At 38.6% G+C, this 14,549-nt stretch overlaps 1 protein-coding gene across 1 annotated transcript in view; it reads left to right on the top strand.

Moving 5' to 3' along the window:
• LOC104680140 (contactin-3) overlaps positions 1-14,549 on the top strand; it is a 334,676-nt gene that overhangs the window by 300,993 nt on the left and 19,134 nt on the right. Inside the window, exons 19-20 of the mRNA XM_030938334.1 lie at positions 2,056-2,171; positions 11,730-11,916. Coding sequence (XP_030794194.1) covers positions 2,056-2,171; positions 11,730-11,916 — 303 coding nt within the window. The remainder of the gene's footprint in view (positions 1-2,055; positions 2,172-11,729; positions 11,917-14,549) is intronic.

The following is a 14,549-nucleotide window of genomic DNA, read 5'->3' as shown; positions in this document are numbered from 1 at the left end:
TTGAGGAACACTTCCTATGTTCCAGTTTGTGAAGCAAGGAAAATCACAGCCTTACCTTGGGGTAATAAAAATATACCCCTTGGAGCTATCCTAGTCCTAAGTTGTCCAGTGGTTTCCATGGCCTGAGAAAAGGATGTTACTGGATGAAGAGTCAGGAGCAGCTGTATCTCATTCAACAGATATGCAATGTGCAGGTTTGAGGGATATGAACCTGCTGGTGGAGATACAGACATACTTCACTCTGGACCATTCCATTTCTTTGTCTTTCTTTTATACCTGTCTCAGATACTGAGACATCTAAATTTTGTCTCATGACCGCTTTAGAAAATAATCAAGGTAAAAGAATTATACAAAATTGCCATTTCATAGATCAGCAACAACTGGTGTAGTTTTTTATAGTTCTACAAAAAACAAAAATAATAAATGGCAGAAACTAACATGTATTCAAGTTTTACTACCTGCCAGACATTACCTAATTTGATATTTCAGATAAGAAATATAGGCACTATTATTTCCCATTTACAAATGAGAAAATGGAAGCCTTGTAAAAGAGAGTAATAAATTTGCCAAAATTCCTAATAGTAAGTGGTACAGCCAGTATTTTAACCAAGGGCCTTTGCCCTTAACCATTCTGAGCTCACAAAATATATCAGTGTCTCCCCTACCCTCCAGACCTGACAGTAAGTTGCAAAAAGTGGTCCGCAGTTGTCATTCCTAAGAATAGTAAGTAGAGTTGATTTTTCTTTGGATCCCTGCCCCTATTCTTGCCTTCTCACTTTCCGTTGAGTTCTGAGAGGGATTTATTTTTTTTTTAAGGATAATAAAAGTCTTTGCAGAAGAGTCTTAAATTCATAGCCAGACCTCATTTCTAAAAGTTGCCAGGGATTGCAAGGGCAAGTGAGAGGTCTGGGGCGTGATGGCAATTATCCAGGGAGTTTTTGGACGCTGTTTACCTGTGCATCCAGGACCTAGGTGCTGGCAACTGGAAAAGAGGGACAGCCACAGCTTCTTACCCATTGTTGCCTCCTACCCACTGTTGCCTCCCTCATTTTCCTTCCCCTGTTACCATTTTTGCTCCCACTGAAGAGTCAGCTAAAAGTCTTTTTGTTCAAACTTGAGAAATGAATTGGGCTTACCTAAGGAAGAAGCAGAAGATTTCTGTGAAATCTACTGGGGTGTCTCTGTGAATCCAAGGGAGAGTTATGTAGCAAACCTTACAAATAACTTTAATCGGAGAAGCCCTGAAACCTCAGAAAATGGTCTGCTCCTCTAGAGCACCTGCACTGAATCGGTGGGCTCCAAGTATTCCTCGACTCTCCAAACCAAGTTTCAAATTCTCAAGAGAGAAAATCTAAGAGGCCCCACCTTAGACCAGGAATTCATCTCAGCATCAAGCCACCTTGTCTAAGAAGCAGGATCATTTGACAAGAGAAATGCACCTGAACTGGGCCCTGAGAGGGGAGAACCACTGTGAACTCCATAGAATCTCAACAGTGCTTTTTACAAAGGGGGGTCTTCTTGCTGTATAACAAACCACCTCCTTTTCTATCTACTCCTTCAAAAGAACATGCCATCCACCACATTTCAGTTGTCCCTTCTGTAGGCCTCGCTAGAGAAGGTACTCACTCAGTGTTTATTGTGTAAATGAGCTTTACTTAACCTAGACCTTCATTTGGCAAAATGGAAACTAAGTAGCATTTGTAGACAGAGAAGTTCCCAAACAGTAGGAAAGAGATGAAGGGAAGGAAATAAAGACAAGGTGAGGAGAACACAGGCAAAAAAAAAGGAAGATAAGGAAGATGCCAACAAAGAGGTGCAAGGGAGGAAAGTATAGGTTGCCACAGCTGGTTAGCAAGGAAAAGCCTTTGGCTATGATGCCATCTTTTCCTAAGAAACGGAAACGGACCAGTGTCTCTATTTTCAACATATGGTGCCAGAATATTTCATAGAATTTTCAAGTATGTTAAAATGCTTTTATAAAAATAAGAACATTAATATATGTTTTAAACAAACTGCCAAAATTATCATCATATTTCAATTTCTATTTCCAAACAGAGCCTACAGTGGCCCCATCTCAAGTCTCTGCAAATAGCCTATCTTCCTCAGAAATTGAGGTTTCATGGAATACCATTCCTTGGAAGTTGAGCAATGGACATTTACTGGGCTATGAGGTAATTTCTTTTCTGATTAATTCGTGTATGTGTGTTACATGCTACTTTGTCTCCTTACATTTGAAATCCTTAACAATGACCTCTTATTTGAAGTCTATCTTTGGCTGAAATTTTTTTATCAACACATTGTTTCATCTGATGTTCAATGTATACTGAATTTAACCAGTTGAATGAAAATAACATTAGTTGGAGTAGAAAAGGAACGAAAAAAGAATATGAAAGGAAATCATGCATCACGTGGGCCAAATATTTTAGATGGATTTGCTAAAAAATAAGGGTGAGATTGAACTGCAGTATTAAGTTCATAGAGTACTTTCGTCAACAGGAAGTCACTGTCCTCCAGCTCTTTGTCTTACTTTCTTGGTGGCTTTGTTACATTGTGGGGTTCTTTTATAGGCTCTAGAGAAGCCACCTGTCTGTAAGATACTTTGAGCCTTCAAATACCTCTCTGTTTAGTGAAATAGGATGAAACATCTGAAAGAGAGGATAATGTAAGACCAACTATAATGAAGGTCTGACTAGGTCACTCAAACAGGAAATGTTTGCGTTGTCAAGAAGGATGGGACATATTGAAAGTCTTTATAAGGGTGGTAAGGCTTAACAGGACTTTCAAGGGAAAGTAAGTAAAGGTGGAAGGAGTGGAAAACATTCTGGATTAGGCATGGCATGATGGAAAAGCACCTGCCAAAGGTTCCTGTTTGAAAAGGTGACTTCAGATAGGCACGGGAGGACCAGGTCACAGGTGGCTTTAAAGGCTAAGAAACCATTTGAACTGGGTCCCCTATTTAGTAGTGAGCAGTTAGAGGAAACTGGGAGCAGTAGAGCCGATAACTGGCAAGATAAATAAAATGCAAAGAAGATTTAGCCAACAATGACACTGTGGGATTCATAGTTGTGATTTCATCCCACCCACAGCTGTCTTCTTATGAAGCTTCCCTCCAAGCTTCCCTGAGGAAGTGTGTAACTCCTGATTCAGTGGCAGGCTTACATGGGCAGGTTTGCATGACAGGGCCACGTACCCCTCCACTTGCCAACACACCTTCAAATGAGAGCTCCAGGGTGGTCTCTTGATCAAATGTAAATGCTCTGTGGACTGTGAAGCCTAGCAAGTCAGATTCTTGTTTGAGATATTTAAATAAGCAATATAGAGATTATAGTTAGTGAGTGTAATGCAGTAGTGTGTCAAATTTGGGGCTCAGTTCAGACTTCTCAAACTAAGGCCATGGACAGGCAGGACAAAGCTAATCTGCAGAGATGAAATACACTCCCATGCAACCCTAAAGAATGGAGGAGAGAGGGGCTCATGGAACGTGCAAGAGGGCAGAATAAGCCAAGTGTGGTGGCTTGCACCTGTAATCCCAATACTTTGGGAGGCAAATGTAGAAGGACTGCTTGAGCCTAGGATTTCAAGACCATCCTGGACAACTTAGTGAGACCCCATCTCAATAACATATACAAAAATTAACCAGACATGGTGACACATGCCTGTAGTCCTAGCTACTTGGGAGGCTAAGATGGGAGAATTGCTTGAGCCCAGGAGGTCGAGGCTTCAGTGAGCCGTCATCCTGCCACTGCACTGTAGCCTGGATGACGGACTGAGATTCTATCTCAAAAAAAGTGGGGGCAGCCAGAATAAAATAGCTCTTTGACAGTCATTCAGTTCTCAAATGACTTGGCTTTATTCTTTTCCATAATTTTACCTTGCCCTTCTTTTTAATGGATTTTCTTTATATTTGAACTGCCTTGACAGAGTTTCTGTTCCTTGCAACCAAACAAGCATTGACTTGAATTAATATTAACAAATTAAGAAAAGAAAGGATAGGGAATAGAGCAATGATGCTCAAAGTATGGACTGTGAAACCCCTACAGCAGAATTACCTGAAGGTGTTGTTAAAATTGAGCTCCCACAGCTCTCCCAGGACCCACTCAATCCAAACGTTTAGGACTAGGTCTTGTTAGTGTATATTTTTAGTAACTATCTGTAAAGAAACATCTTCCTGCACACTTAAACGTAATAAACACTGGTCTTGACACAGAGAAGCCTGATCAGAGACAGAATAGTCCAGACTTAAGGAAGAGAGAGTATGAAGAAGTAAAACACCACATAAATACAGGAGAACAACTTAATGCGCATCTTAAAGGAAGCCAGGAACAGCTGGATGGAAGATTTCTTTAATTCCATGACAATGGATGTAAGCAATGAAAGATGATGGGGAGCCAACAGTAGCTCCCTTGTGGTTAGAGAACTGGCAGTGACATTGGCAATGGAGGTAAAGGTATATGGGATGGAAGGAGCACAGCTGTAAGGGAGTGTGACTCTGAGGCCAGTCCATAGCAAATCCCAATTCTACCACTTGCCAGCTGTGTTGGGAAAATTACATAAACTCTGTGAGCCTCATTTTCCTCACCTGTAGAATGGGGACAGTAAGAGGCCTAATTCATTAGGATATTGGCAGGATTGGATAAGATTAGGTGTGTAATGAGGTTCTCATCATTTCTGGCTCTTTATTTCTTTATCTATCTATCTATTTTTGAGATGGAGTTTCACTCTTGTTGCCCGGGCTGGAGTGCAGTGGCGTGATCTCAGCTCACCACAACCTCCACCTCCTGGGTTCAAGTGATTCTTATGCCTCAGCCTCTCAAGTAGCTGGGATTACAGGTGCGCACCACCACACCCAGCTGATTTTTGTATTTTTTAGCAGAGATGGGGTTTCTCCATGTTGGTCAGGCTAGTCTCTAACTCTTGACCTCGGGTGATCCGCCTGCCTTGGCCTCCCAAAGTGCTGGGATTACAGACATGAGCCACTGCACCTGACCAATTCCTGGCTCATATAATAAACAGTCAGTAGGTGTGAGACATTCCTCAGAAGAATTTTTGAGATATTAATGTATCTATTTCTCCCTAGTAAATATTATGTAGCAAATAATTGACAGTAAGCTCCCTTAACTCAAGGGATTATGCCAAAAGCTATCAAAAGGAGGTGCCTGCAAGACACTTCCCTTCCTAACTTTGTTTCAAAAGTTCAGGCCATTAGGGAGATTGTTCCATGTTTCTTGGAGGGTCATAGGAGAGAAACTGCAACTGAGGAAAACATAGAAGAGAAATTTCCAATGGCATTGGCAGAAATAAATGTCTGAAGCTTACAAAGCCTCCTGGGGCCTACATCTTTCTAAGGCAGTGCCCAGGTTGATAGCAAGATTGAACAACTGTGTTTCCTACACTTAGCAGTGATTACTCACTCACCAAACATGGCCCCCAGCTGCTAAAAGTAAAGGGCTCAAATCAAACACAAAAATAAGTGATCTTGGGGGCTTTGCGAAGAGAGGCCCAGGAGTGACTATGGCTGAATCTCCCATTAGCTGAGCAGGATATGGGATTCAATGTTTGATCAAATTTATTTAAAGAAAATAACACAGCCAGGCGCGGTGGCTCACGCCTGTAATCCCAGCACTTTGGGGGCCAAGGTGAGCGGATCACAAGGTCAGGAGATCAAGACCATCCTGGCTAACATGGTGAAACCCCGTCTCTACTGGAACACATTTACACTGTTGGTGGGACTGTAAACTAGTTCAATCATTGTGGAAGACAGTGTGGTGATTCCTCAAGAATCTAGAACTAGAAATACCATTTGACCCAGCCATCCCATTACTGGGTATATACCCAAAGGATTATAAATCATGCTGCTGTAAAGACACATGCACACGTATGTTTATTGGGGCACTATTCACAATAGCAAAGACTTGTAACCAACCCAAATGTCCATCAATGATAGACTGGATTAAGAAAATGTGGCACATATAAACCATGGAATACTGTGCAGCCATAAAAAAAGGATGAGTTCATGTCCTTTGTAGGGCATGGATGAAGCTGGAAACCATCATTCTGAGCAAACTATCACAAGGACAGAAAACCAAACACTGTATGTTCTCACTCATAGGTGGGAATTGAACAATGAGATCACTTGGAAACACAGGGCGGGGAACATCACACATTGGGGCCTGTCGTGGGGTGGGGGAACAGGGGAAAGATAGCATTAGGAGATATACCTAATGTAAAAGATGAGTTAATGGGTGCAGCACACCAACATGGCACATGTATACATAAGTAGCAAACCTGCACTTGTGCACATGTATGCTAGCACTTAAAATATTTTTAAAAATTAAATAAATAAATAAATAAAAATACAAAAAATTAGCCGGGCGTGGTGGCGGGTGCCTGTAGTCCCAGCTACTCGGGAGGCTGAGGCAGGAGAATGGCGTGAACCCGGGAGGCAGAGCTTGCAGTGAGCCAAGATCGTGCCACTGCACTCCAGCCTGGGCGACAGAGCAAGACTCCATCTCAAAAAACAAACAAACAAAAAAGAAAATAAATGAACACATGGCACTCCTCAGATGGGAGACTGACATGCACACTCACCGTGAACAGTGTTGTCCTTTATGGAAATCATGACAGGATCATAATTCTTGACCTGGTTGTAACTTGTAAAATAGTTAAGAAAAATAAATGGAAGAATATACATGAATGGCTTGTGGGATTTCAAGCAGAACAGAGTGCTAGCAGTCACTGGTGGTTGTTGAACAGCTTAGGGAACAGGTAGATGTTGATTGTTTAATATAGTCATGTACTGCATCATGATATTTCAGTTTAGGACAGACCACATATACAACAGTGGTCCCCTAAGATTATAATACCACCATTTTACTTTACCTTTCCTATGTTTATGTATGCTGGAATATATAAAAATGTACCATTGTGTTACATTGCCTACAGTATTCACTACAGCAACATGCTGTACAGGTTTATAGCCCAGGAGCACTATGCTACACCATCTAACATAGGTGTGTAGTGGGTTATACCATGCAGGTTTGCATAATTGCACTCTACGATGTTCACACAATGCAACAACCATCTAATAATACATTTCTCAGAACATATCCCTGTCATTGTAACACGTAACTGTATATAAATTTAGGTCAATAAGTCATCCAGATAAGGATATTTTATAAGAAAGTAGAATTACACCATTATTGGTCACACCAAGAAAGAGAGTTTCACTGAAAGACAGAAAATGTAAAAATCCTCATAGAACCATCACAGTGTCTAGTTAAGTCCACACCATTTTAGAATTAGACAAACCTGTGTTCAGATCTGCTAGGTTGAATATAAACTCTGCAAGGGAGACGTTAACTCAGCCTTTTTCTTCGTTGATCTATCCCCAAGTGCCTGGAGTAGTATCTGACATACAGGAGGCATGCAAAAAATATATGTTGATTGAATAACTGCAGTTTGGGCTCTGCTACCCTGTTGCTGTATGTCCTTGAGCAAGTTGTTTGAGCTCTCCAAGGCTCAGTTAAAATAGAGATAATAATAACTCACAGCATTGTTTGCAAATTAAATGAGATAAAGCAGCTATTGTCAAAATGGCCCAAAGAGACTCAGGGCTTTCACTTTTCTCTGTTTTGAATATTGGGCTTTGGGATGACATTGTACTGAAGAAAAAAAAAAAAAAAAAACAGTGAAGTAATATATAGTAATGTAGCACAATCCCAGTGTGGGACCCAGTGGCCACCATTTCTAATGCATGCTGATATTGCCGTCAAAGTGGAACACAGAAAGATGAGAAGAGCTATGGGAAAATGGGACTTTCTTGAAATTAATTACAGGTTGAAATGCATTGCCGCTTGCCTGTTTGTAAAGAGTAGCAAATAGAATGTCCAAATGTAGCATGAATACAGTATTGAAAGGAAACAATGATTAAACATTTCTTTCCCAAATGCTTGGTAAGTATAAAGAAAAAGGAAACAAGCTGAAAGAAGTACTAATTGGGAAAATCTTACAAAATAATTTATGTAATTATACCAAGATAAAAATATGTCTTTTCTTAGTTTCAGTAATGATTTAAAAATTAACCTTGGGTGGGGGAAGGACTTGGCAGAGTATTTAATTATCAGTCGTGTGGCTAACTTTCTGGGTTGCAGTTTCCCCAGTTTGGCTTTAAAATTGTTAATAGCTCCTGCCTTTCTCTCATCTCAGTGAGGGTTGATCATGTGCCATGTGGCATGCTGAGCACACATCATCATTAGCATCTAGACTAATTTTCTTTCTGATTTGACCAAGCAGTAGTTGAGAAGCTCATTTCCCTGGGCTCCAATTTATTTCATCAGCTAAGCCGTTACACTCAGGCTCAGATCTTTTCTGGTGCCCTTTTGGGTAGGAACAAGAGATACAGACATGATGAAGAGAGGCAGAAGCCTTTAAGTTCATGGATCCTGGGTGCCTGAGGAATGAAAGCTCCCACGTTCTAGTGCGGTATCTACAGTCTGTTTCTTTAAAGTCCTTCTCTGTTATGAAAGAACCACATTTGGGAGAATGACCTTGATAGATGATTAAAACAAGTCTACACTTGTGAAATGATACAGATTAGTATATTTTGGAGGAATCAATATTTTTTTCAAGTTTGGCAGAAGAACGTAATTAATGTGCCATAATAGAATGCCAAACTTAAACTTCATTGATGCCTTCTTCCGGCCTCCTGTTCCAAACAGCTGTACAGAATATGTTCCTAATATTTCAATTAGAATGAAAAAAGATGTAGGCCAGGCGTGGTGGCTCACACCTGTAATCCCAGGACTTTGGGAGGCCGAGGAGGGTGGATCACCTTAGGTCAGGAATTCGAGTCCAGGATGGCCAACGTGATGAGACCCTGTCTCTACTAAAATACACAAATTAGTCTGGCATGGTGGCGGTCACCTGTAATCCCTGCTACTCAGAAGACTGAGACAGGAGAATTGCTTGAACCCGGGAGGTGGAGGTTGCGGTGAGCTGAGATCGTGCCATTGTGCTCCCGCCTGGGCAACACAGTGAGATGCTGTCTCCAAAAAAAAAAAAGGAAAGAAAAGAAAAAATATGTCAAATATGTGAGTACTTTTTTTGAGACTATGAGAATCTCACTAGAAAAAAAAGACATATGCATTAGGTCTAATTCTCTGAAATTGGGCAAAGAATTCACTCTAGCACAAGTCAAATGCATATGGAAAAATAGGATACAGACAATTGAGGCATACTGAAATAAATATGACAGGCAAAAATGCATTCAAGTGTGTATAATACAGACTTTTGAAGAGGGTCAAAGGGTTGGTTTTACTGGAGAGAGCAGTAGCAGTAGCCTTCTGTGAGTGAAGGTTGCCTAAATGGTGCTCTATTCTTTATTAGGCAAAGACATTCCGTACCAAATGGTGGCTCAACGCTGGGGGAATAAATATCCCAGCCTCTCTTTCCTTCCACCCTCCCATCACCAGCATCCTATTACTTACACCAAGTGAGAAGCCACAGGGCAAGGGAGCCAGGCGGACAATAGTTCATACCAGTCAGCTCTCCTAGGGGCTGACAGCAGAGTGAAGAAGAGTGGAAGACGGATCTGGAGTTGTCTTCCTAAAAGACTTTTAATGCATTTTTACCTGCTTTCTATTTATTTAAATGTGTCTGGTCTAACTGCTAAATTAAAATATTTGTCTCTGAAAATCTGTAAATATGTATATAATTCTTTTTGTCTATTAAGAGTATTTCTGATTCAATAGCTATTCTTTAATGGCTGAAGAATGCCGTTTTAATATATTATTTTTATAAGCTGCATTTCAATTTTAAATTTAAATTAAGTGAAATCTCTGATGCAGTGGTATTAAGGACTCTTCACAATAGGGACATTCTTTTTTGGAAAAAACAAATTACTGGAAGTAATAGAGATATTTTTAATTCTGATATTTCTCAATTGTGTTTCTGTTTACTTACCCAAATAAAAATATATTGGTTTATGAAAGGGTTTTATGATTCTGAAGGCAAAAAATTGTATTGCCTCCTCAAGAAATTGGAGTTTTGATGTTTCATAGATGAATACAATATTGGGAATTGAATACATAGCCTGGTGAATCTCTGATGTAGGAAGGAGGGAGGCATTTTTAAACTATGTTCAGGTCATTCAACAATTCAACAGCAGTTGATGGTTAGTATGTACAGACTTTGCTGCGAGCAGTAAAGCTATGGTGATAACCAAGACAGACAAGCCCCTGCCTCAGGTGTGTGAATCCACCTTAACATTCTTTCCCTCCTGCTATCTGCTGGGTGAGGAAATGCAGTTAATTTCTGTCCCAGGTGCACATCCTCACTGGCAAACCAAGGCATAGTCACCCACGACTGCTCAAGAAGATAGCCTTTATCTCTCAGGTGTCAAGCAATGAAAAATGATTGAGAACCACAATTCAATATTAACAACCCCCCTCCCCTGGAGTGGATTTGCCTTTTATTTTTCCTACTCTAAACTCAGAGTGAATTTGCAATAGGAAAATTGCTGCGTTTATTCAGTTCTGGAAAATTCTCAGCCTTTTTCCCTTTGACTATTGCTTTTTCCTCAGTCTCTCCTTCTGAAACTCCAGTTAGAACTTTTCATTGTACCCTCAGTGTCTTTTAACTTTGCTTTTGTAATTTTTATTTCTTTATACGGGCTCTGTTCTGGGTTAATTAATTCCCTTTTCCACCATAAGTCTTCAGCTTAATTCTATCACTGATTTTATTTTTTAAATAATTGTAATTTTTTAGGTCTAAGAGCCCCGTGTGTTATTTTTCAAATCTGATTTTTTTTAAATCTTCTGTCATTGCATGGTAGATTCAGTTTCTTCTTTAATAAATCTAGATATTTTAAACAGAGTTATTTTAAACTTTGTTTCAGATCAGCGTATTCCAGCTCGTCTTCCGCTGGCTGGGTCTGCTGACATTTTCTTGCTCGCAGGGTTCCTCGTATGCTTTGTAGTATTTGTCTCTGCTTATCTTTTGTAGATGCTACCTTCATGTTCTGTCAATCTTTCAATCTTTACATTCACCCTTTTCTGAACAATTACATTTCCAAATTTTGTTCCTTCAGCCTGGATGCTTTTTCTTCTCCATCCCTGTACTGTAGTTGTGCCTATCAAATCCAAATCAGCATAAAGTTAGTCTGTTCTTTCAGTTGTAGTACTTTGACTATTTAAATCCAAAACAAACTGAGAAGGAAAGTGGGGTATCTTTTGTATTTCTTTCTTAACTTTTCCACATTTTTAAAAAATGATCTGGCCTTATATAAACATTTTTGAACAAAATTTTATAGAACATAGTAATACAGAAAATTGGCAATACTAATCACACTTTGTTCCTGTTTTTAATTATAGATATACACATATATACACACACACACACACACACACATATTTATATATATGCCTCCCTCCTTCTTACATTTCCCTTTCATTCTCCCACTTATAATCTCATAGTCCGGCATGCTTAGCACTTGTTCTGTTTGAATTTATCTGGTTCATATATTTATTTGTTCATTATTTTTCTCCTCCTAGAGTCCCTTTTCTCTGTTGTGACACACAGCCTAATGCAGCACCTAGCACATAGTAGGTCTTCAGTAAATATTTGTTGAATAAATCAGGAAATAAATCAGTGCCCATTTTAATGAAAATCACTTAATGGAAAGGGCAGAATTTGTTTATGCCTTCACATGTTTGGTGTCTTCTGCCCACCAGGTGCGGTACTGGAATGGTGGTGGAAAGGAGGAATCATCCAGTAAAGTGAAAGTGGCAGGAAATGAGACATCAGCCAGACTACGGGGCCTGAAGAGCAACCTGGCCTATTACACAGCTGTGCGGGCTTACAACAGCGCCGGCGCCGGGCCATTTAGTGCCACAGTTAATGCAACCACCAAGAAAACGCGTAAGTATATTCTGATTTATTTAAATGGTAAGGAAAACAGTTTGCAATAAAAATGATAGCCTTCTATATTATTTGAAATGGACAACCCACGTCATTAATCTCACTAGATTATATAAACCTAACTCCAAAACCTTAAAACTCAGAGCCACACACGCGCTTGTCTTCATGATATCCTCAAATTTTTAGGTAGAGACTCCCTGTGAAAATGAATATGCACCTTTTGAAAAAATCTTAATGTGGGGTGTTAGGTTAAATCTATCCCCTTTTCTTTGAAAATATGATAAGCTTAGTTGGGTTTACATTCACGTATTTTTAGTTTCCCAAAGTTTGAGGATTTCTGATAAGCATGAATAAGTTAAAATTAATGCCGAAGAATCAGGAGTGATTTTTCCTTCTTTACCTTTCTTTTCTACATCATTCAAAAAATGGCAATGTACATTAAATGGTTATCAGCAGAAGATGATGGTCCTGTGAATGTGTTGATTCTAAAAAATCTAACCAGAGTTGTCAGTGTTGCCTTCAAAGCTGAGTTTTTGTTAGCTGTGTATTCACAGGTAAATTCGCCAGCTACAATCATGAGTTACAATTATATTAGTCTACAAGAAAGTCAGTGATTTACAATTTGGGAATGTTCCACATGTATTTCAGTTAATCTAATAGCATAGTATACATTTCATCATTGTGTTTTATTGTTTTATTGGTACTTACTCACAATGCAAATGTTTGAGTTACTGTTGTCATTGCCCTCATCATAGCTAATAGTGATTGAAAACATTGTGTCCCAAGTAATTTATGCTCATTCCCACATTTAATCCTCATAACTACTCCCAAGAGGTAGGTGCCATTATTATCTCTATTTTAAAGGTGATAGAAGTATGGTTTGAAGGGATTAGGTAACTTATGGGCAGTGATACCACTTTTACTTGCAGAAAATTGTTTTCTTAATTTATTTTCAAATTTCTTAATTGAATAAAAATGTTAGCTTAACTAACTTTATGTAAGAATGAGACAGTTTTTATGCTTGGTTGCTAATTTCATTGATGCATTTCTGTTTCCATATATCATTTCCAATTTTTTTGAAAACATACATTTTTTGTCTAAAATTGCAAAGAACTCCAATAATATAAAATTGAATATGATTGACTAGCATTTTTAGGCTAACTTAAAGTAATGTAAGACATAATTCTACTACTTTAAATGTTAATTAACCAGTGTAAATTTGATTAGAGAAGTTTGTATGTTTATGTTCTTTGTATTAGCTATAGAAAAAAGAGTGTGGCTAACAATTGGTAGTACAATGACCATTGCAGAGCACAAGTTTAGCAACAAACCATTTGAATTTCTATAGCAAGACCCATTTGTAAGCAACCGACTAATGTAACAATTTAACATGATCCTTATCTAATTATTAGAGGAAGTCTAATCTACCTGTTTGTCATACCACTTGGTTGCTGTTAGACCAAAGAGCACATGGGTTTGGAAATACAGAAACAAAAAATTCTGTATTTACAACTCTTTACTAAATATGTTTGGTTTTCTCAACAATTCCTACTGAATTAATATGGTCTAAATATACATCATTATTTATAGATTCCAAATACAGCATCAATCAAAAATTCTGATTGCAAAAATATATGCAAAAAAGTTTATCTGGCTCTTTTCTCTGACTTAATTGATGTGATTACTTGCTAGGAAATTATGATTGTAAAAGACAGTGTAACATCATGGTGGAATCAGTGAAGAACTTAGTGGATTAGTAAGACAGAAGGAAGAGACTGATTAGAAATCAATAGAAATGTCGTGATAATGTACAATGAATGGATGAAAATTTTTAAAAGAAGCAAAATCCCTTTATAATTTAGAGATGGCATATAAATGCCCAATCCAAAGTAGAAATTTGCACATAACAGTGATGCTGATAATTATGGTTGAAACTTATTGAGCAATTTCCAGTGATGGTTCTAAGTAATTTTCATGTATTGATTCTTAATTCCCACAGCAGTATCATGACTTGCAGGTATTAGTATGCTTACTTTAGAGAGGAGGAAGCTGAGGCATATGGAGGTTATATAACTGTACTGAGATTGCAGAGTAAGTAACAGGATGGGCATCCAAATCCAGTCTTAACCACTATGGTATCCTCTCTTTCAGCCATATTGTTAGAATTTCATCACTCATTTAATACCTTTATCTATTGTGATTTTGCTCTGTGCTTAAGATATGGGTAAGATGATCACAGGTTGTCATGGCTTCTTTGCTCATGGAGCTTTAGTTTGATGGGAATTCCAGCAACTGAATGAAATCTCTCAAAAACAATGCTCTGCTATTACCACAATTCAACTGGAGTCTTTAGGTTGATCTGTAGATGTTATTAAGGACAATTTCCTACGTTGGGTGGGAACTTCACATAGATCATTAAAATCCCCAATCACCTTAAAATGGCATATAAAGAACATATGTTAATTTTTACATTTTATGTTAATAATTTTTAAATATGTACCAAAATTGCAAGTAAAACAATCTCTTAGAGCCATTAATAGTATTGTTACTGGTAGCTCTAAATAGTCTTCCTAAGCTTTGACATGGTTGAAGTGCAAATCCTATTTAAAATTTTGATAAGGCTCTTGTGATTA

Source organism: Rhinopithecus roxellana, chromosome 1 (genome assembly GCF_007565055.1).
Source record: "Rhinopithecus roxellana isolate Shanxi Qingling chromosome 1, ASM756505v1, whole genome shotgun sequence".
Classification (NCBI taxonomy): domain Eukaryota; kingdom Metazoa; phylum Chordata; class Mammalia; order Primates; family Cercopithecidae; genus Rhinopithecus; species Rhinopithecus roxellana.
Note: the sequence above shows the minus strand (reverse complement) of the source record. Positions and strands in the feature narration are given on the sequence as shown.